At 43.8% G+C, this 23,153-nt stretch overlaps 1 protein-coding gene across 1 annotated transcript in view; it reads right to left on the bottom strand.

Annotated features, from left to right (window-relative positions):
* CFAP54 (cilia and flagella associated protein 54) overlaps positions 1 to 23,153 on the bottom strand; it is a 276,413-nt gene that overhangs the window by 114,172 nt on the left and 139,088 nt on the right. Inside the window, 7 exon segments of the mRNA XM_030214871.1 lie at positions 666 to 860; positions 4,358 to 4,445; positions 9,584 to 9,757; positions 11,820 to 12,008; positions 16,054 to 16,147; positions 16,687 to 16,822; positions 17,761 to 17,984. Coding sequence (XP_030070731.1) covers positions 666 to 860; positions 4,358 to 4,445; positions 9,584 to 9,757; positions 11,820 to 12,008; positions 16,054 to 16,147; positions 16,687 to 16,822; positions 17,761 to 17,984 — 1,100 coding nt within the window.

The following is a 23,153-nucleotide window of genomic DNA, read 5'->3' as shown; positions in this document are numbered from 1 at the left end:
GAGTTTGATTTGTCCTTGCCTTTCTCAGGGCACAGACCGTAGAAGTCTGGCCAGTACTGTTCCTGTACTAAATGTTCTGACGCTAACGTCGAAGCCCCTTAACATTTACACTCCAGCCCATCCATATCTATTCAGTCACGATCAGGGCACAGACCGTAGAAGTCCGCCCTGCACCGGTTTTACTCTCCAAATACCGGCGTCGCCACCCAATCTCCGCTAAGATTCCGTAGATTCATTCACAAATTTACAAAGGGAGAACACTTATGGGACAATATTTAAAAGATTTATCCAGGTAAAATCAAGTTTTAGCTGTGTAAATCTGTATAAAAATGTGGCCCCTCTATTTAGTTAAAATCGCAAAATATGCTGCAAAAAAGGGACCGGGCTAAAAGTGTGGAATGAGATTTTAAATTTAGCTAGGTAACATGAAATTCAGCAGTGGCTAAATTTAGTTATGATTATGCAAATGGAAGACCCAAACCTATCCACTCAAACACTGAGAAGTTACACAACTGACCAGGTGAGTGCAGCTGAATACCAGTGTAAAGATAATTTACCTGCTCATGGAAGATTTTGAGCATTGACCCTTTACTCAATTTAATAGGGTAGAATATTCTTCAATGTCTACCTTAAGCTTAAAAAGATTTTCACTTCAGAATACTTACTGAGCTATTTTTGCCGTTATCACTGCTGCTTGCAAACAGCCCCATATTCCAGCTTGATACAGAAATCGTTCACTGTAATCTGGGGATTTCAAATTTGAATATTCTGAGATGCTGTCAGGTTCTTGCCAAGTATTAAGGACATCAGTCATATTAAATGTTTCATCAAGGGCTTGGCACCAACATTGAAAAGTTGCTCTGTAACATAACCAAAGACTAGTCATCTCATATTGCCTAGTTATATCACAGTAAAAGATACACAGATAGATTACTTTCACCTTCTGCTAAAAAAAAAAAAAGGTTTGTACGATCAACCAGAACTCTGAAATATAATTGGAAATGCATATCTTAAACACTTCACTAATGGAATGAGTTAAAGTATATTGCATGAATGGTTTGATAGTACATGTCTAAACAGCACTACTTTCTAGTGGGTTTTTTCATTAGCCAGAGCAGATACAAAATATGTGCACACTTTTTATGCACATAGGAGAGAATTCAGTAAATGGTACCGAAACTTGGGTGTTGAAATGCTAGTCTATAAAGGGCATGTGCTTTATATAGAATAGCATTTAGGGCTAGATTCTATATATGGCGACAAAAAAAATCGGTCCCAGAAAAAGCGCTTAAAGATACATAAGGTTTAAAGAATATCGCTTACACTCAGAAATCGTGCCTAACTTTAAGCATGGCTAGGGTTACCATATTTTGTCCCCCAAAAAAGGAGGACACATGCCCCGCCCCTTTCACACCCTGCCCGCCCCCTGTCACACCCTCGCTCCGCCCCCTGTTACATTTTCCCCTCCCCCCTTCACATACCCCGTCACCCCCCCTCCCCTTACTTTACTACTGCCCTGGTGGTCTAGTGACCTCTTTGGGACAGGAAAGAGCCCCCTCTTTCCTGTCCGGAGCGTTGCCCTGCATGCATCCTTCCTGTTGCTGATCCTCGGTGCCGAGTCAAAATGGCTGCCGAGAGTTGAAGTCTCGCGAGGCCACTTCAACTCTCGGTGGCCATTTTGAATCGGCTCCGAGGATCAGCAACAAGAAAGGATGCATGCAGGGCAGTGCTCCGGGCAGGAAAGAGGGGGCTCTTTCCTGTTCCGAAGGCGGAAGAGGTCACTAGACCACCAGGGCACTAGTAAGTAAGGGGAGGGGAGGCTAGCAATCTGCCCGTTTGCCCGCCCACCAGCCTGCCTGTTTGTCCAGAAATCCGGACAAACGGGCAGATTGGCAAAACCCGTCCGGTTGCCCGGACATACCCTCAAAAAGAGGACATGTCCGGGTAAATCCGGACATATGGTAACCCTAGGCATGGTCATTTGCATCAACTGAAACATGGTGCAAATGTACACACCTAAATTAGGTGCATATCTCCGTTATTCTATAACAATGCACATTCATTTTAGGAATGTCCCCATTACACCCGTGACCCTTTTGTTTCCGCACCCCTTTTTTCAGATCGCACATAAATTTTAGGCGCAGATCCCATGCCTAAATTTACACATATAGATGCTAATTAAATCTAATTAGTGCCAATAATTGCTTATTAAAAAGCCAATTATTGGCATTAATGAACTCATTATTCAATTAAATTGTGTGAGCAAATTTGCAATTTTTGGTGATTTTTATATAATTGCGGGGGGGGGGTTCATGTAGATTCTGCGCCTAACTTTCAGGCGCTGGACTTTTACGCGCTGATAGCTGGTGTAAATGTCGGCACCCAAGTTAGGTGTAGTTACGCGGTATTCGGTAATTTGGAATGCCTCCAAGACTCCCAAGGCCATGCCCCCTTATAGAATAGCACGCAGGCAGATGCACACCCAAATTTTAATGTGCCGATTAGCACCCAATTATTGATGATTCAGAGCTCATTATCCAATTTGCTTGTGCACACATCTCAGAAGCATGCCCAAAATTGGGTGGACAACTTTTGGCACCATATACAGAATCCAGGGGATACTTTATCACTAATTAGTGCAAGTTAAAAAGATATGCATAGTCTACGCCAGTTATTTCTACAACAGTCAACTGGAAGTAAAATAGCATGCACATATTTGAAAAACGAACGTGCATGCGCTCTTTTCCTCCCTGATCTAAACATCTCCCTCATACTACTACTACTACTTATCATTTCTATAGCACTACTAGACGTACGCGGCGCTGTACACTGGACATAAAGAGAAAGTCCCTGCTCGACAAAGCTTACAATCTAATTAGGACAAAGACGACAAATAAGAGGTAAGGGGAATTACTAAGGTGGGAATGATAAAATATGGGTACTGAACAAGTGAGTAAAGGTTAGGAGTTAAAAGCAGCATCAACAAGGTGGGCTTTTAGCCTAGATTTGAAGACTGGCAGAGATGGAGCTTTGTGTACTGGCTCAGGAAGTCTATTCCAGGCACATGGTGCCGCAAGGAAAAAGGAACGGAGTCTAAGCAGTGGAGAAGAAAGGTACAGATAAAAGAGATTTACCCAATGAACGGAGTTCCTGGGGATGAGTGTAGGGAGAGAGAAGAGTGGAGAAGTACTGAGGAGCCGCAGAGTGAATGCACTTGTAAGTCAATAAGAGGAGTTTGAACTGTATGTGGAAATGGTTAGGGAGTCAATGAAGTGACTTCAGGAGAGGAGCAGCTCTTTAATTTAGGTACATGCAGTGCCGTAGCGAGGGTGGCTGACACCCGGGGCTGTTTGCCGCTGCACACCCTCCCCCCCGGGTGCAGCATGGCGCACCCCCCCTCAGCGCGCACGCACACACACACCCCGGAGCGTGCACCCCCCCCCCTCCGGAGCGTATTCTTACCAAAGGGGGTGGGCAGGAGGGCCGCTCCGCCCCGAGTGCACGTCGCTGGGAGCTGCGTTGGCTCCGCTGGTTCCCTGCTCTCTCTGCCTCGGAACAGGAAGTAGCCTGTTCCGGGGCAGAGAGAGCAGTGAACCAGCGGAGCCGACACCCTCCCCCCAGTGGTGTGCACCAATGGCGGACCGCCCCACCGTCCCCCCCCCCCTTCCTATGCCACTGGGTGCATGTGGATGCGCAAGGGAACAGACACATGGATGGAGATCAAACTTAGGCTGCAATGCCCCCCCCTGCCGCAACTCCACATATCTTGGCTGGCGGGGTTCCCCAAGCCCCACAAGCAGAAGCCTTCCTCTAGTGCTGTTCTTCGCTCTGCTGCATTGCCTGGCCTGCCCCTGCGGCTGCTTTTCCCCACACATCACGCATGCTGAATTTCATGCGCGATGTGAGGGGAAAAAGCAGCCGCAGGGGCAGGCCAGGCAATGCAGCAGAGTGAAGAACAGCGCTGGAGAAAAGCTTCTTCTGCTGGCGGGGCCTGAGGACTCCCGCCAGCCAAACCAGAGGCCCTGAAGTCCAATGTCTGCTCCTCCTCAGCCCGGCGCCGGACTTTTCTCTCTCCTGATCCTGTCATGACGTGATCACATGGGTCCCAGCAGGAGAAAGAGAGACCCCGGTGCCTGGTCGGCCTTGGAGGCTGGGCCCAGGGGAATCTTGCCCCCGGCTCCCCCCCCCCCCCAGGCGGCCAAGGGGAACTACACCACAATCATTTAAGAGGGGCCCCACAGCCCATGAGGGTTAGTCTTGTAATAATTTAATGTAACTAATTGCAAACTGGCAGACTATGACAAACGTTGCTATTTGTGTGAAACAGAATCCTCTGTTAAGTTAATGAAAAAGATACCTTTTATGTCTGGCATACAGGTGAAGATTGCCAAGTTCATGGAGTGCCTGAGCTTTAAGTCCTTGTTTTTTGCTGGCATGAAGAACTTCTGTTTTCCACCAAAGTTTAAAAAAGAAAAAAGAGAGAGAGAGAAACATTCTGGCTTCAAATCATTATAAATCCAATAATAGTCTATGAAATGTTCTTCTACAATTATTTTATTTTTGTTACATTTGTACCCCGCGCTTTCCCACTCATGGCAGGCTCAATGCGGCTTACATGGGGCAATGGAGGGTTAAGTGACTTGCCCAGAGTCACAAGGAGCTGCCTGAGGACGTCAGACTCACAGAAACAGAAGCCTGCGCAGCCTTCTACATGGAATGCTGCTAGTTGAATAGCAACATTCCATGTAGAATCTCCAATAGTAGCAACATTCCATGTAGAATCTCCAATAGTAGCAACATTCCATGTAGAATCTCCAATAGTATCTATTTTATTTTTGTTACATTTGTACCCTGCGCTTTCCCACTCATGGCAGGCTCAATGCGGCTTACATGGGGCAATGGAGGGTTAAGTGACTTGCCCAGAGTCACAAGGAGCTGCCTGTGCCTGAATTGGGAATTCTGGGTACAACAGTCTAAGAAAATTTAAATGAAATACTTGCTTTATGGTGGTATATTTAGGTTTTCAAATCATCAGTTTATTCTACAATATGAACTACAGCAATTTTGAAATAATTTTAATAAGAACATTAATCTGCTAAAATACGGATTTTAAAACTCATGTTTGTTCCCCTCTGAAATAATTTCTTTTACTAGAATAAATTATTACTCTATAGAGTCATATTCTTCTTGACCATAACTGTAAAAGTTTGATCCTTGCTCTCAAACAGGTCCATGTGAGGGAGCGAGTGACATAGTAACAGGCATCCCTAGAAACACTCCCTCAATGATGGGCGGATGATCAGAAGCCCCGCGCTGCTCCAAACAGCGCTCTAAAAATAGCGCCTGAACAGCGTGGCGCTATAACACCCCTATGATCAAAGCTAATAACGTGCAAATTTATGTGCGCTATTAGCTCTGATCATAGGGGTACTTCTGCGGGAGGATTGTGCCTGGGCATGCGACCAAGGCACAATCCTCCCACAGAAGTTGATTAACAGGTCCGAGCTGTCAAAAGCCTGGATCTGTCAAACAACAAAAGAGGTTTGACAGGTCTGGGATTTTCTCCCGGAATGTCAAACCTAAGCCCCCACCACCACCACCACCACCAACAAACACAAAATCTGGAGGTCCTTTTTTTATGACCAAGCCACAAAAATGTGCCCTAAATGACCAGATGACCACTGGAGGGAATCGGGGATGACCTCCCCCTACTCCCCCAGTGGTCACTAACCCCTTCCCATCCTAAAAAAAAAATTTTTTAATATTTTTTCCAGCCTCTATGCCAGCCTCAAATATCATACCCAGCTCCATGACAGCAGTATGCAGGTCCCTGGGGCAGTTTTAGTGGGTGCAGTGCACTTCAGGCAGGCGGACCCAGGCCCATCACCCCCTACCTGTTAAACTTGTGGTGGTAAATGTGAGCCCTCCAAAACCCGCACAAACCCACTGTACCCACATCTCGGTGCCCCCCTTCACCCCTAAGGGCTATGGTAGTGGTGTACAGTTGTGTGTAGTGGATTTGGAGGGGGGGTTGGGGGGCTCAGCACCCAAGGTAAGAGAGCTATGCACCTGGGAGCAATTTATGAAGTCCACTGCAGTGCCCCCTAGGGTGTCCGGTTGGTGTCCTGGCACGTCAGGGGGACCAGTACACTACAAATGCTGATTCCTCCCACGACCAAATGGCTTGGATTTGGTCGTTTCTGAGATGGGCGTCTTCGGTTTCCATTATCGCCGAAAATTGGGGATGACCATCTCTAGGGACAACCATCTCTAAGGTCGACCTAAATGTTGACATTTGAGCGTCCCCGACCATATTATCAAAACAAAAGATGGCTGCCCATCTTGTTTCGATAATACGGGTTTCCCCCGCCCCTTCGCGGGGACGTCCTGCGAGGACGCCATCAGGAAAACTTGGGCGCCCCGTTTGATTATGCCCCTCCACATCTCAACATCATAAAATCGGGATTTAGGAGTTTATGCAATATAAACACCTAAATGCCAGTTTATGCAATCTAAAATGCAAATTGCACTTCTAAAATAAGCCCCTTAACCCCAACAGAGGGAAGCAAATCTTCTCGCACTTTCCTCACCCTTCATCCACCAAATTGCAAAGGCCTAAAATACAAATTAATGCACGCATCTACCTTCTCCTATATGAGCACGCAGCTCTGGAACGCGTTGCCACGCAACTTGAGAAATGTCTATGAACTGGCAAACTTCCGTAAACTATTGAAAACCTATCTCTTCGACAAGATATACAACAAAGAGCAACACATGTAACTGTGTAACCTCTGACTTATCCAGAAATGCTTTATACTATCTTTTGCTTTATTACTATCATTTAATCCAAAACTCTCTGTTAATAATAAATGTATGTTCCCCTCTATTTCCCATATCCACGATGAACTGTAAGCCACATTGAGCCCGCAAAAAAGTTGGGATAATGTGGGATACAAATGCAATAAATAAATAAATAAACCACCACTACCTTGAGTGTTTCTGTCAGACAATGATGTGTTTACAACATAAAAGCAATTAAGTGCAGAATAAATGAAAATAAATATCTAATTTTGCTAAAGTCTAACGGAGCAACATCCAGCCCACAGTGGTCAATGCTTTTTTTTTTTTTTTAAATTGCTGATCACCATGGGCTGATTCTGACCTGTATATTCAATGTCTAGCCACATATGGCCACTGGCACTGAATATCTGGATCAGCCGCAGACCCAGTGCTGGCCAATATTCAGTACCAGCACCCAGATAGCTAACTGGACAAAAATGGACTACTTTTTGTGTGGTCCCCTCTGTCCAGTTAGCTATGCATGTACTGGCAATATGAATTTAAGAATAGACACACTGGGGCAGACCAATGGTCCATCTAGACCAGTATCCTGTTTTCAACAGTGGCCATTCCAGGTCACAAGTACCTGGCAAAAACCCGAATAGTAGCAACATTCCATGTAGAACCTCAAAGAGTAGTAACATTCCATGTAGAACTTCAAAGAGTAGCAACATTCCATGTAGAACCTCAAAGAGTAGCAACATTCCATGTAGAACCTCAAAGAGTAGCAACATTCCATGCTGCCAAACCCAGGGCAAGCAGTGGCTTCCCCATGTCTATCTCAAAAGCAACCTATGGACATTTCCTCCATGAACATGTCCCTACCATTTTCAAATCCATTTACTCTAACAGCTGTTACTACATCCTCTGGCAACGAGTTCCAGCACCCAACTATTCGTTGAGTGAAAAAAACATTTCCTCCTATTTGTTTTTAAAGTATTTCTATGTAACTTCATTGAGTGTCCCCTAGTCTTTGTACATTTTGAAAGAGTAAAAAAAATCAATTCACTTCTACTCGTTCTGTACCACTCAGGATTTAGTAGACCTCAATCATATCTCCCTTCATGTGTCTCTTTTCCAAGCTGTAGAGCCCAAACCTCTATCTTTTTCTCATATGAGAAGAGTTCCATCCCCTTTATCATTTTACTTGCTCTTCTTTGAACCTTTTCTAATTCTGCTATATCTTTTTTGAGATATGTTGACCAGAACTGAACACAATACTCAAGGTGAGGTCGCACCATGGAGCGATACAGAGGCATTATAGTATTTTTGATCTTATTTACCATCCCTTTCTAATAATTCCTAGCATCCTGTTAGCTTTTTTGACCGCCACCACAAGCTGGGCAGATTTCAGCGTATTGTCCTCAGTGACACCTAGATCTTTTTCTTGGGTGCCGACCCCCAAGGTGGACCCTAGCATCAGGTAAGTATGATTTGGATTATTCTTCCCAATGTCTATCACTTTGCATTTGACCACATTAAATTTCATCTGCCTCTCAGATGTGCAGTCTTCTAATTTCCTTCACAGTCCACATGTGTTTTAACAACCTTCAATAGTTTTCTGTCATCTGCAAATTTAATCATCTCACTTCACTTTCCAATTTCCAGATCATAAATATCACTGCTGTCTACATAACTGCTGGTTTAACCTCAACCTCTACCTATAGACTGCCCTGGTATTAACTGGACAGTGCTCTCAGGGCCGGTCTTAGGCAGGGGCGACAGGGGCGGTCGCACAGGGCCCCGCGCTGCTAGGGGCCCCGCATCTCTGGCACGTCAGTCCTCCTGTCTCAGAACACCTCCCTGCTCCGTACCTTAATGTGCATCTACATTTCAGTAGAGAGCATCAGGCAGGGGCAGCGATTTTCATATCCCATCAGCTGCCGAGCCCAGAGCCTCCTTGCTGCTGCGTCCCACCCCCTTTTGATGTCACTTCCTGCTTCTGCAAGGGTGGTATGTAGCAGCGAGGAGGCTCTGGGCTTTGCAGCTGACAGGATATGAAAATCGCTGCTGCTGTCCGCTGCTTTCTACTGAAACGTGGTGGATGCACATCAAGGAATGGGGTGAGGTGGGGTTCCGAGAGCTAGAAACCTCCTTTTAAACTCTGATAAATGATGGCTTATGGTGGTGGTGAAGGGAGCGGGCAGGGGGTCCCACTGAACTGGTCTGCACAACAGGGGCATAGCCAGACCTTGATGTGGGAGGGGGCCAGAGCCCAAGGTGGGAGGGCACATTTTGGTCTCCGGCGCATTGCCTGCCCTGTTCTATCTTCCCCTCATGTCTGGCACGAGGGAGCGTGCCGGACGTGAGGGAAAGAGAAAGCAGGGCAGGCAATATGGGGGCACTGCCACAGACCAGCGCTGGATGAAGTCTTCAGCTGGCGGAGGTTGGGGACCCCCACCAGCCAATTAGGGACCCAGAGCGAAATTGGGGGGGTCCAAGCCCCCGTGGCCCCACATAGCTACACCACTGCTTGCATAGGGCCCCGCAATTGCTAAGACCGGCCCCGAGTGCTGTGACATATTCAGTTGTACTGTGTAGGTAACCGTTGCCGAATATGTCACAGTACTGTCCAGTTAATGCCAGGGCGATCCGTAGGTAGAGCTGGGGTTAAACCAGCAGTTATTATTATTTATTTAGATTTTACTCACACCTTTTTCAGTAGTAGCTCAAGGTGATGTAGGATTTATTTTCAGTTCCATTGCATTACTAAGAGTGAAGAAAATGTGAGCGAGTGTCTTACCGATCGTTTTGTCGTAGGAAGAAATAACGACAGAAAGTTGTGAAGGGAGCATTGCACTGCTTTGAACCATAGTAAGAGAAGCAAAATCTTCTTTCAAGAGATCAGGAGGAACTGGAACCTGTGTCTTTGCGATGTTGGCTCGAAATCCCACCTTTCCAGATGTGGGCTTTCTTTCTAAGGTGTCGTGGCCTATAACGAAATGAATTTATTTTTGAGAGCTCATTAACTGCACAGTACAGCAACATTTTAAGTTTCATGAATATTTCTAGAATTTTCTGATATCCCATGATTCTAACATTTAAAACTGTGCAATGAAATTTGGGCTGAAAGATGGCCAATTGTTAACCAAGAGTCTCAAACCCCATAATGTTACATATGATGGCAGAACGCAAAGCTCTGTTGATTTAATTTCAATGCAAGCCACCAAAAGAAAAACTTTTATTAACATTAATAATTTTATTTATTTATTTTGACAGCAATACAGTAATTTAAAAAAAAGCATTTTCTGTCTGCAAAACGTTTTGCATGTGAAAGAGAACTTCTAGAAATTTCCATGGGGAAATACACATGGAAAGAAGAGGCGGAGCTGCGATGGATTTGTGTATTTTATAATATACCCATATCCATGCATAGAATACATATAGAAATCTACAACCTCTTCGGAGCAGGTATAAATTTGGGCGAGAGCATATGTGTGATACTGAGCCTGGTGCTGGGTACCTATTTTATAAAATTAGCCTCATTGATGACAATTCTATAAAAAGGTGCCTCCTTTTAAGCATGCTGATCCTGCACAGGGAGTGCCCATTCTGTAACAGCATCTGTCTGTCCAGATTTAGATTGTAAGCTCTTCTGAGCAGGGACTGTCTTTTCTTCATGTTTAATTGTAAAGCGCTGCGTACAACTGGTAGCGCTATAGAAATGATTTATAGTAGTAGTAGTAGTAGCATCTGGGAACCCAGATACCATAGTCAGCAACAGAGAACCTAAAATATATGCACCTGCAGTTCCACCAGCCATAGATCTGATAAAGGGGTGGACTGACAGGGATCCGGGCCCCCTGGCAATGAGGGTCCTGGGCCCCCTCCCCTGCCACTGGGTTCCATATCTCTCCCCCCACTCCGTCCCCAGGTTCAGCACGCCCCCCTCTAACCCCCCTCCCCGTTTACCTCAAATATCCCTTTCTCTGTACAGGGCCCGGACTGTCTGCTGCTGACTGGAACCTCTCTGTTGCGGCCCACCCTTGCGGAAGCAGAAAGTTACGTCAGAGAGGGGCAGGGCGTGGCAGAGAGAAGGTTCTGGTCAGCAGCAAACACCCAGGGCCCTGTACACAGAAAGGAACTTTTGAGGAAAAGCGGGGGAGGGATGAGAGAAGGGGGGTGCCAGACCCGGGGATGGAGGCGGGGTGAGAGGGGGAGAGTGCTGGATCTGGGGAGAGAGATGTTAGACGTGACACCAAGAGGTATTGGGCCCCTAACTGCACTGGTTGCCCGAATGGTCAGTCCGCCCTTGACCTGGTGTAATGGCAGATGCATGTCCCGCCCATGCTCTTCCCACATGTACATCCTCCCCCTGTAATATGCATTCTATAACACTCACACACATCCTTATAGAATAGCACTTAAGATGCTTAAGCATGTAAAAGCTCTTTTCCTCTGCATTTATATGCACATAGGATACAGAAATCCAGTCACATATTGCGACTGACACGGGCACTTTTACCCACAATTAAGGAGGAAGTGTAACAATTTTCTGGAAGGTTACCCACAGAAAAAGCTTTGAAAATTGCCCTCTTAATTCATCATAAGTTTATTCGTAAAGAACACGTATACCTGAAGCATGTGCCTTCGTATTTTAAAACATGTTTAAATTCATACAATAATAAACGAATCCTCCAAACATTTCTTTCAGAGAGAAACACAAAAGATAAGGACAGAAAAGCACTACTTGGTCTACCCAGACTGCTCACTTCTACCCGCCTGGTTTTACTTGATCGGTGGCCATCCTCTTTCCCCCTTATTTGAAAGTAAAATGTATATGAAGCCAAATTATTATTGTTATTGATATTATTCATAATACTTGTTTCAGTCTTATTTTGAATTAACAGTTCAATTAATTTTCCTTAAGGCTTTGAACCACAGTAGGATCCATTATAAAAAAAAGTAATTTGGTCCATGTTTAACGATCTGACACTGCAGCTCTAAGGGATTCTTACAAAGATCAATCTTATTAGCACCACTACCCTGCAGTGACACTCTAAAAGCTACTATACCTTGTGTATGAGCCAGAAATAAGGCGTAGAGTTTCCGGCTGTGCCTGAGCGCTCTGCTGTGATACTTTGATTTTTCTAGGCTCTCTCTAAAACATTTTAGTGTATCCATCACATTCAGGGGCACAGAGACTAGAGCTTTTGCTCTCCATACATCTGAAAAAAAAGAGAGATTTTTTTTTAATTGAACATATTATACAGCATGTTTAAGTGATTCCGTCCAAAAAAATAACAAAAAATGTAAGCCAGTTTTAGTTCCCTTTCCTGTGTTAGCCACGTTAGACAACTTAGTTCTTACCTTGAATGTGGCTGAAAGAGGGCATTGTACAGCATTCTGCCAGCTCTGACCTACTGCTAATCTCAGTACCAGGGAGACTTATTGCCAGTGGGGCACAACCTCTGCAGTTAACTGTGAGTAAATGCGGTTATTCCAATAAAGGACGTTTTCGGAGAGATTAGTCTTCAGGTGTCAACTGCTGTGCCAATGTTATATAGCAGCAACAAGTCCTAGAGGCCTGCGTGTATGCAGGTCCCTGGAGCACTTTTAGTGGGTACCGCAGTGCACTTCAGCCAGGCGGACCCAGGCCCATCCCCCCCCCTACCTGTAACACTTGTGTTGGTAAATGGGAGGCCTCCAAAACCCACTGTACCCACATGTAGGTGCCCCCTTCACCCCTAAGAGCTATGGTAGTGTTGTACATTTGTGGGTAGTGGGTTTTGGGGGAGGTGAGTTGGGAGCTCAGCACCCGTGGTAAGGGAGCTATGCATGTGGGAGCTTTTTCTGAAGTCCATCGCACTGACCTAGGGTGCCCAGTTGGTGTCCTGGCATATCAGGGGGGCCAGTGTACTACAAATCCTGGCCCCTCCCACGACCAAATGGCTCGGATTAGGACGTTTTTGAGCTGGGCGTTTTTAGTTTCCATTATCGCTAAAAAAAAAACCAAACGCCCAGCTCAAAAACATCCATTTTTTCGAAAATACGATTCGGTCCGCCCCTTCACGGACCTGTTCTCGGAGATAAACGCCCATGGAGATAGGCATTTGCATTCCATTATGCCCCTCCATGCTATACTTTGTGTTGTTATTTGAATATTTTTACTGCTGTAATTGTCTATTGCTTATGTTTGATTCACCGCCTTCAGTGAATTCTTTCAAAAAGGCAGTAAATAAATGCTAATAAATAAATGTCATGTGTGGGGAATGGGTGGGGAAATGACATCCAGCTAGCGCATTGCATTAGCATACACTATTTTTATGTATTTATTTAGGTAAACTTGATATACCGCCTTAGGCAGTGTACAATAAAAATTAAAAATGAGGAAAGAAGAAAAAAACGCCAATAATTTTGAGATGAAAGAATATGCATTCATTCAGATTAAAGGCTAGAATATAACAGTAGGAAGAATTAAGAAGAGTGGAGGAGTGGCCTAATGGTTAGGGTGGTGGACTTTGGTCCTGAGGAACTGAGTTTGATTCCCACTTCAGGCACAGGCAGCTCCTTGTGACTCTGGGCAAGTCATTTAACCCTCCATTGCCCCATGTAAGCCGCATTGAGCCTGCCATGAGTGGGATAGCGCGGGGTACAAATGTAACAAAAATAAAATAGATACTATTGGAGATTCTACATGGAATGTTGCTATTCCACTAGCAACAGTCCATGTAGAAGGCTGTGCAGGGTTCTGTTTCTGTGAGTTTGACGTCCTGCACGTACGTAAGTGCAGGACGTCAGACTCACAGAAGCAGAAGCCTGCATGGCCACATTGGTGATCTGCAGGGGCCGACTTCTAGTGGAATAGCAACATTCCATGTAGAATCTCAAATAGTAGCAACAGTGGAGGAGTGGCCTAGTGGTTAGGGTGGTGGACTTTGGTCCTGAGGAACTGAGTTCAATTCCCACTTCAGACACAGGCAGCTCCTTGTGACTCTGGGCAAGTCACTTAACCCTCCATTGCCCCATGTAAGCCGCATTGAGCCTGCCATGAGTGGGAAAGTGCGGGGTACATATGTAACAAAAAAAAACGAAGAAGGGAAAAATTAAGGGAGAGAAAAGCTGAAAGTTGAAAATATAGCAGCAAAACATCCTAGGTAGCATTAAATGCTTGACAGAAAAGTCAACTTTTATGGCAGGTTTTAAATTTTTTAAATGAAGACTCGGCTCAAATTTCACGGAGTAAGGAGTGCAGAATGACATGGGGATAGGGATGGGGCAGGGACAAACTTTGTCCCCGTGTCATTTTCTACTTTGAACCCTGTTAATGAACTGGACTATTATTTATGTTTGAGTGATACAGATGACGATATTTTGATTTTTTGGGGGGAAAAAACAAACATGCTGGCCACAATTAGCAAAATTTGCACGGGGGATCCCGTACATTCCTGCTACCAGCACATCTTCTGAGAAGACAAGTTGCTTGTTTTTATTATTGCTTTCTGTTTGTGATTTATAAACAACAGTTGCACAGCATATTCCTTTTTATACTTTAATAAATAAAGATTTAAATATAAAATCATAACTGTTTGAGGCTTATGCAGATGAGGACAGAGCCCACGGGGATGGGGTGGGGACGGGGACAAATGCTGTCCCTGTGTCATTCTCTGGTAAGGAGTTCCAGTGAAAAGGGGGAACAAAATAAAATGAACCCTGTCTAGTAGATTCAAGCACAGCTTGTTTAGGGTTGGGAAGCATCAAACGATAGTCAGTTAAGGAACTAAGTAAATGCATAGGTGAATATGGAATGGTAAGAATGAAAGACCTATCTGGAAAGCTTTAAAAGTAAGAGTTAAAACTTTATGAATAATTCTTTGTCTGATCGGGAGCCAATGATATTTCTGAAATATGGAGTTAACATGGGAAGGGAAATGGGATGTGATATACCACCTTTCTGAGGTTTTTGCAACTACATTCAAAGCGGTTTACATATATTCAGGTACTTATTTTATACCAGGGGCAATGGAGGGTTAAGTGACTTGCCCAGAGTCACAAGGAGTTGCAGTGGGAATCAAACTCAGTTCCCCAGGATCAAAGTCCGCTGCACTAACCACTAGGCTACTCCTCCACTAGCAACATTCCATGTAGAATCTTCAAATAGTAGCAACATTCCAGAATCTCAAATAGTAGCAACAGCAACATTCCATGTAGAATCTCAAATAGGGAAAGGGAAATGGGACTTGATATACTGCCTTTCTGAGGTTTTTGCAACTACATTCAAAGCGGTTTACATATATTCAGGTACTTATTTTGTACCAGGGGCAATGGAGGGGTTAAGTGACTTGCCCAGAGTCACAAGGAGCTGCAGTGGGAATCAAACTCAGTTCCCCAGGATCAAAGTCCACTGCACTAACCACTAGGCTACTCCTCCACTCATTCCACCAATAAGAGCCAACCTCATCAGTGATGTCACAATGGCTTGATTGCCCAATACTTGGCTCACTTCTGATATTGTGATGTCATAAGGGAAAGGGGGAAAGGGAAATGGGACTTGATATACTGCCTTTCTGAGGTTTTTGCAACTACATTCAAAGCGGTTTACATATATCCAGGTACTTATTTTGTACCAGCACCTAACGCCCTTAAATAGGACGTGGTAAGTAATCCTGCATTAACTTTTTACCAGAATCACATTCTAATCCAATTATTAGCAAGCTACTGGAAATATATATATATATATTTAAAAAGCCTGCAATTATGCTGTGTAGAATCTGACCTTAGCACAGGGAAAACCAAGTCCTGCATTAAAATGTGCTAAGGCTGGATTCTAGCATGATTAAGTAAAAGGGCCCTAACGAGTGTGGTAAACACACTTTTACATACATATCCTCTGTGCTAAGTTTTCCTAGCATATATACAAGTTAAATGAGAAACATAAGTAATAAGAACTTTTTATTTTCTTGTTGACTTACTCATGGAAATAACTTCGCACTAGTATAGCAAGAACTAGAATGTATAGTGATTGTCAAGAACCCAGATATCAACTGTAACTAAATAAGACGACTCTTTTTTGTGTCTCCCTCGGTTTTATTTTTGCTTTTCCTGTATCTTGAGAGCAAGGGTGAGGGTCGCAGGTATTTCAATCTGTTGACTTTTATAAAATGACCCCAGTTGTGAATACATAACTACATTTAAGTGCTACTGCACACAGGCAAAAAAAACATGAAAATTCTCTACTGAATGCATGACAAACAAGCAAATCTTTGTCCAAACCTGAATAAACATCGTGCTCCCCATCTGTATCAGTCCGCTTTTTGTATACAGTGGAAACACGAAGCTGTTTTCCAATTATGTTTCTGCAATGGATCTAAACACAAGAATATATACAGCTTGTTAATCGTAGGGACTAGAACTCACGTGTTTTACTGAAGGAAAAGGAAACTGTATTCACCATATGCACTGAAATACTTCCAATATGATGCAGATAAATACCATGGCCCCTCCACACCATTCTATTGATAAACTGCTATATTTCAGATATTTATTTATTTATTTATGGTTCATTTGTATCCCACATTTTCCCACACATGCAGGCACAATGTGGCTTACAGCAAAATTAGGAAAAATTACAAATTGAGAAAATACAGTTAAAGATAACAAAGGATAGACAAGGGGAGCAGTGAACTTTAAAAGGTCTCTGTGGCCCAAACACATGTGGGCAGCGCGAACTGAATACAAAACTACTACAGGACACCTGAGCGTACCAAGCAGTATTGGATTTTAACCTGCAGTAAGTGTTTACCGTGGCTTTAGTAAAAGGGCCCCATAGTTTAGTAACTAGGGGCCATATACTTTAAAATGGTCTTTGCATCTTTTTTTTTAACAGTTTCATCAGCTAGAACTTGCCTCTTCGCCATGCTTTAACGTGTACTTGGTGAAATGAGGCTGAGGATTTTCAGGACCACCAAACATAGATATTCGGTCAATAAGCTTCCTCTGTGCGTGTACTAGTAGAGGGGTCACTTGTTCAGTATACCGCTCACTGGGGAGGGGGGGGAAAGAAAAGCATCATTATTGATTCAGATATATATGGGTCCCTTTACTAAGGTACGCTGAAAAATGGCATGCGTTAGTGTAAGCGTGTGTTTTAGGCGTGCGCAGATCCATTTTTTAGCGCAGCTGCAAAAAATGCTTTTTTAAAACTTTTGGCCGAAAATGGATGTGCGGCAAAATCAAAATTGGCATGCGTCCATTTTGGGTCTGAGACCTTACCGCCAGCCATTGACCTAGTGGTAAAGTCTCACGCGGTAACCGGGCGGTAACGATCTACGCATGTCTAGTGCCACTTGGCGCACGTCCGAAAATAAAAATTATTTATTGGACAAGCGCCAAAAATTAAATTACCCCAACAGCCACATGGTAGCCGGGCAGTAACTCCATTTTGGGGCACGTTGGGCGTGCATAGACGCTTACGCAGCTTAGTAAAAGGGCCGCATAGTTTTATTTTATGGTTTAACGTTTTTATTGAAGACAAATCCAAAGAAACATTTTCACATTGGGTTACAACATTTATATAGTCCTCTATTTTTATTCATTTTGTTCCCTCCCTCCCCCCTCCCCTCCCTCTGTTATAAAGCAAACAATTAACATTTCAACAATGTACTGATTTAACATTTGCTTTCTCCCCCCTCCCGTAGATTCTTCTCTTGTTTTATTAACTTGTATTGGTGGTGCATTATAATTTGAACAGTTTTATAAGTGACGTTCAGTATATCATAGTCAACTATATACATTTCAACCTTAAGTATTAACCTCCCCTCCCCCCTAACCGCCCTCTACCATTGGCTCTGTGTCCCCCCCCCCCCCCCCTGAATTCGGAACTTCTGCCTCCTCTATCTCCCATATTCGCATAGTTTTATTTTTAAAAAACATATATGTAAATGTTTGTTTTCTTCTATTAATACACTCAATGTTACTTACTGTGTAATTATATTAAACTGAATGGCTATATGTACCAATGCTTCCCATTTCCCCAAATGGTACAAAATTTCAATAGTTTTGAATACTAGATTGCAAATCCATCGCAAATCTACCACATTCACATCATCTAGGGGATATTCAAATGTGAGGTTAGATCCCCCCTCGTCATCAGCTATTCCTCCTGTACAGCTTGGAATGCTGAAATTTTCTTCAGAATCAATAATCTATGAAGAAAAAAAATTCTAAATATTACACTTCAAATGTTAAAAATGGTTATTAAAGAATAAAATTATTGCATAGCTAAGGTGCAAAGATCAACTTAATTGTCAATAAATTATGTTTCTTACCTTTAAATGGTGTTCTCTGAACACAGCAACTAAGTTATCATTTGACAGCACTGAATACGGAAATGCCCTACTTCTAAAGTAAAAGGTTTTGCTACACTGAGCATCATGTACATCAGCTTAGCCAGTGGTGGGAGGCAGGGCTGGTGGTTGGGAGGTGGGGATAGTGCTGGGCAGACTTATACGGTCTGTGCCCTGAAAAAGACAGGTACAAATCAAGGTAAGGTATACACAAAAAATGGCACATGTGAGTTTATCTTGTTGGGCAGACTGGGTGGACCGTGCAGGTCTTTTTCTGCCATCATCTACCATGTTACTATGTTAGATGTAAGGAACAAAGAAAACTGACATAGTTTTGATAACTACGAGGGGAGATGGGATATGTGTCCATAGAGAAAACCAAATTGACAGAGGTAGGTGGCACTTGACCAATTTACTGGGGCATGAGCTTTCGAAGAACAGAGCCCACGAGTTACAGATAAACACATATTTTTTCTACAGATAAATAAATAATTCCAGTAAATTCAGAATAGAGAGTTGCACGGGGACAGAAATCTTACCCATCCCCGCCGTCCCTGCTGGAATCTTACCCGTCCCCACCCGTTCCCACTGGAATCTTACCCATCCCCATGCATCCCCGCAAAAATGTAACCCATCTCAACCCATCACCGCAAGAATTTAACCCATCCCCACCCGTCCCCGCAAGAATTTAACCCATCCCCACCCATCCCCGTAAGAATTTAATGGTACATAAAAGAAAATTCCGGTCAGCTCCCTCAGTCTCTCTCTGGATTTGAGCCACAGCACTGTAGGCAAGGAAGGAATGGAAGCTGAAACTTGGAACACTCTGGTGTGCACATGTAAGATTTGTCTCTGATTTACTGGCACTGTGTGCTGAGAGGTCACCACATGCACGCGCCAGTAGGTCAGGTGACATCTGATGCTCATGCCTGTTTCAGAGCTGAGGTCTGCTCATCAGCCCGGGAGCAAAGAGGATTAATTGTAACATAGTAAGTGACAGCAAATAAAGACCTGAATGGTCCATCCAGCCTGCCCAATAGTCACACTCATTATCAATTCATGATTAAATCAATGAGTGTGATATTATTATATACTGTCTTGATTATGGTCTTTCTTTTGTGTTTCTGGAACATAGACCATAGAAGTCTATCTGGCCCTAGCCTTATGTTCCAACTGCTGGAGTTGTCGTTGAAGCCCACTCCAGTCTATGCATCTTCTCATTTGTGGGACACAGATCGTAAAAATCTGTCCAGAACTGTCCTTATGTTCCAGCCACTGAAGTTGCTGTCTAAGCCCTTTCCAGCCCATCCTAAACCAGACTTCCATATATTAGACACAGACCATACAAGTCTGCCCGGTATTGGTCCTAGTTAATCACATCTAGAGTCGCCATCTAAGCATTACTTGACACATCCACACACATGCAGCCATTTAAGGTTAGGTTTTTTATAACTTCCATTTTCTAATTAGAGATCCTCTGTGTTCATCCCACGCCTTTTTGAATTCCATCATCATTTGTGTCTCTACCACCTCCTTAATGGAAAATGTTCCACATTTGTGCTATTAAAGCAAAGAGGAAGAGGAGGAGGAGGAGAAGACAGCACTCAAAGAACTTGGTACTCGGTAGATGAGAGGCTGGTGCAGGTGTAGCTTCCACTTCCACGGGAACCCCGCAGAACTGCTTCCATCCCCGCGGGAGCCCCACAGGAACTGCTTCCGTCCCAGCAGGAACTCCGTAGAACTGCTTCCGTCCCCGCGGGAACCCCACAGAACTGCTTCCGTCCCTTCCCGCAAACCCCGTTCTCGTGCAGCTCTCTAATTCAGAAGCTGTATTTATCTTGCAGTGGTGTCAGATCAGCAGTTAAATCTGTGCCCTCATATTACGTGAATTTTCAGACAACATATTATAAGACGAGTATTTTATGCATCTTTGCTCGTTATTAGTTGATGCTGTTCTTGTATTTATGTTTATATCTGATCATTTTTACTATTGTTATGCTGTTAATAAAATTGTACGTTTTTTACGTTAAACTGTACCTGCTGTACACTGCCTTGGGTGAATCTCTTCATAAAGGCAGTTAATGAATCCCAATAAATAAATAAGTAGAAAAGTCAGTCATACCTTTGGAGATATCCAAGCTATGGCTCTCCCATGAATTCTAATTCCCTAGGGCAACCTTTTGAGCAGGTGTTTGTGAAAAGGAGATATCACGGATAAGAGAATTAAATGTTAAAGGAGAATTCTCCTTTCTTTTTGCCAAAACTCCAAAATATGCTCACATAAAACACTTATGAAAGGAGAAGCATGTCCCAACCTGGTAAAGCTTTGGATCAGACCAGGCTTGTCCAACCTTTTTCTATCGGGGACCATGTTTTATACTGTAATATCCCCCTTCTCACTCAGGGTGACCTGGTTCTCAATAAACAAATTAGACAGTTCTCACCAACCGCATATTCCTCTGGCAGCTCTTTATTCCAGCCCCTTGGGCACACTTCTTCCAGCTTAAATACTTTATCCTTCACATGTCTTCACACTGAGCCTCCCCCACACAGACACCTGGGCTCAGGACTAACTTCAATATTTTGGGTACTTCTAACCCCAGGCTTTGCAGCCTGCTTTACTCAGTACTTGGGACACACAGTCCTGGGTTTACTCAGTACTTGGGACACACAGTCCACCCTCCTTTTAACACCCAGTTCACCACAAGTCCATCAATACCATAGCCCCCCGAGTCTGGGAAGTACCTGCCCTTTCCCCCTGATGTCTTCAGGCTGCCAGTCAATTCAGGACCCTCTCCTCCTCCAGGTCTCAGGGTCTCCAGGTTCCCATCTCTTCTCCTTCGGGCAAAACTCCCTCCTCTACTGAGAGGAAGCTATTTATGAGGTGTCCAATAAACCTCCCCACCTCTTGAGACCTCGCCCCTCTGGTTCCAAAAAGATCTGGGTCTAGAAGTCTCTTCTCACTCCCCCAGCTATCTCCCTGGAGCTCCCTCTACTGGCCCATGCAAGTCAATACTCAGCTAGATCACTGGAGCTCCCTCTAGTGACCAGAATGGGCATTTTCCCGGTTTCCAGTCGGAGAGCGCCCTCTGGCAGCCTCCTCAAGTAAGGGCAGACACTGTGTTTATCACAATATGTTTGGAGGGCCAAAACACACACCAGCATATTTTACTGGATGTTTCATCAAATAGTCACAAGCTACAATGGTACATTGTCGCCTTCCCAGCCTTCACCCGGTCTCTCTCTCTCTCTCTCTCTCAGGTACCTCCCTAGTCTTCACCCAGTCTCTTTATCCACATCTGGCTTCAGTTGCAGAAGAAACAGTTTATAGCGGGATTCCTGCTTCCCTAGCACGACACAGATCCCTGCAAGCTTGGGCCACGTGGTGCTGGAAGTTTGGGTTCATCTCATGAGACTTAAAACCACAAGACCAACCCAAATTTCTGGCCCCATGTGGCTCAAGCTTACAGAGAGCTGAGTTGAAGCGGGGAAGCAGGAATCCTGCTATAAGAATCACAAGAGTTGCAAAGCTTCCGAGGGCCAGAAAAAAGCACTTGGTGGACCAGATTCTGGGTTGGACAAGCCTGGATTAGACAGACAATCATCTATGTACAGAACATATGAATGTTCAGGCATCTGAGGTGAGCTGTCACCACAGTCAAATATTTGGTGAATACCCTGAAAGCAGAGGACAGGCCATAGAGCAATTCTTTGTACTAGTAATGTTGGCATACACGACATAGCTGAGAAATCATCTGTGATTCAATGAATGATCACATGGCACAGATTCTATAAGGTCTAACATGCAAAGCCATTTCCACCCCTCACCCCTACCACCATCATACTAAGGTAAGATCATTGCCATTCTGACCATTTTGACTTTTCCCCGGTGGATGAATTTGTTGCATGTCCTGAGATCCAGGATAAGTCTTAGACCTCCCTTTTTTTTGGGAGGGGGGGGGGTTAAGGGAACACCTGGTGTGGAACCCACTGCACTTCTCTGTTATAAGCCATCACTTGCAGAAGGACCATGATTTCCTCTGTTAAAATGGTTTCTTGGCCACTCGGAGGATTGCACTTTGAGGTATGGTTTGGGGAAAATCTGGTAAAATTTAATCTGTAACCCTGTCTGACTACATCAAGGCCCCAAGATTTCAGCCAACACATCACAAGAAGTCAAATCAAATATTAACTTGTTGACCACTAGTATCCCCACTTTGGGTTTGATGCGGTGTACAAAGTAGCTAAAATACAGAATTAATTCAAATTACAAACATAACAAAAAAGTCCTACTAATCATTGGCAGTTTTAGGAAATAGCAGTTTTCAGCTTCTTCCTGAAGACAACGTAGTTAGATTACAATCCTAATATAAGAAGGAAAAGAATTACTCCCAAAACTATTTTTTCAGAACCTGGCATTTTTATAAAAAGTTAGGCATAAGATCAGTTGACCTCAACAACGCAAAGAACGTCCCATAAAAAGTGAAGTGAGTTTAATCAATAATTCTGAAGTGGACCCATATAGAATTTGAAAAATTAAACAAACTGCCTTAAACTCTCATTAAGAGGGAGCCAATGTAATTTCTCAATATAAAGTGAGATACTGCTATAGCTATTAAATTTAAAAATTAATCTTACAGCTCCTCCTACATCCCAATGGCTTGATTGTCTACATTTTTGCCTGAAAAAATAAACTCACAGAGCGCAAAACCTTGTTACAAACTGTATTTCACAAATAAAAAGAAATAAAGACGTTTTGTGATTTCAAAGATGGCCATATTTCCTATTCAGATTTTGGATGTTTAACGCAAAACGTCCAAAGCCTGACTTAGACGTCATATCAAAAACATCCCTCCACAATATTAAACCTCCAAATTAAACAAATCACTACTCAAAGGAAAGCTTATATTTTAAAGGAGGAAAAAGCCTCAGAACTAAATTTAGACACTCTCACATTTGTGCCTTCATAGCTTACGGAGTAGCCTGCTGAAGAGTATTTGATGAGAACAAAATGATCTGTATTTTTGT

The sequence above is a fragment of the Microcaecilia unicolor genome, chromosome 9 (genome assembly GCF_901765095.1).
Source record: "Microcaecilia unicolor chromosome 9, aMicUni1.1, whole genome shotgun sequence".
Classification (NCBI taxonomy): domain Eukaryota; kingdom Metazoa; phylum Chordata; class Amphibia; order Gymnophiona; family Siphonopidae; genus Microcaecilia; species Microcaecilia unicolor.
The sequence above is the reverse complement of the archived record's forward strand: the minus strand, read 5'-3'. Positions and strand labels throughout refer to the sequence as shown.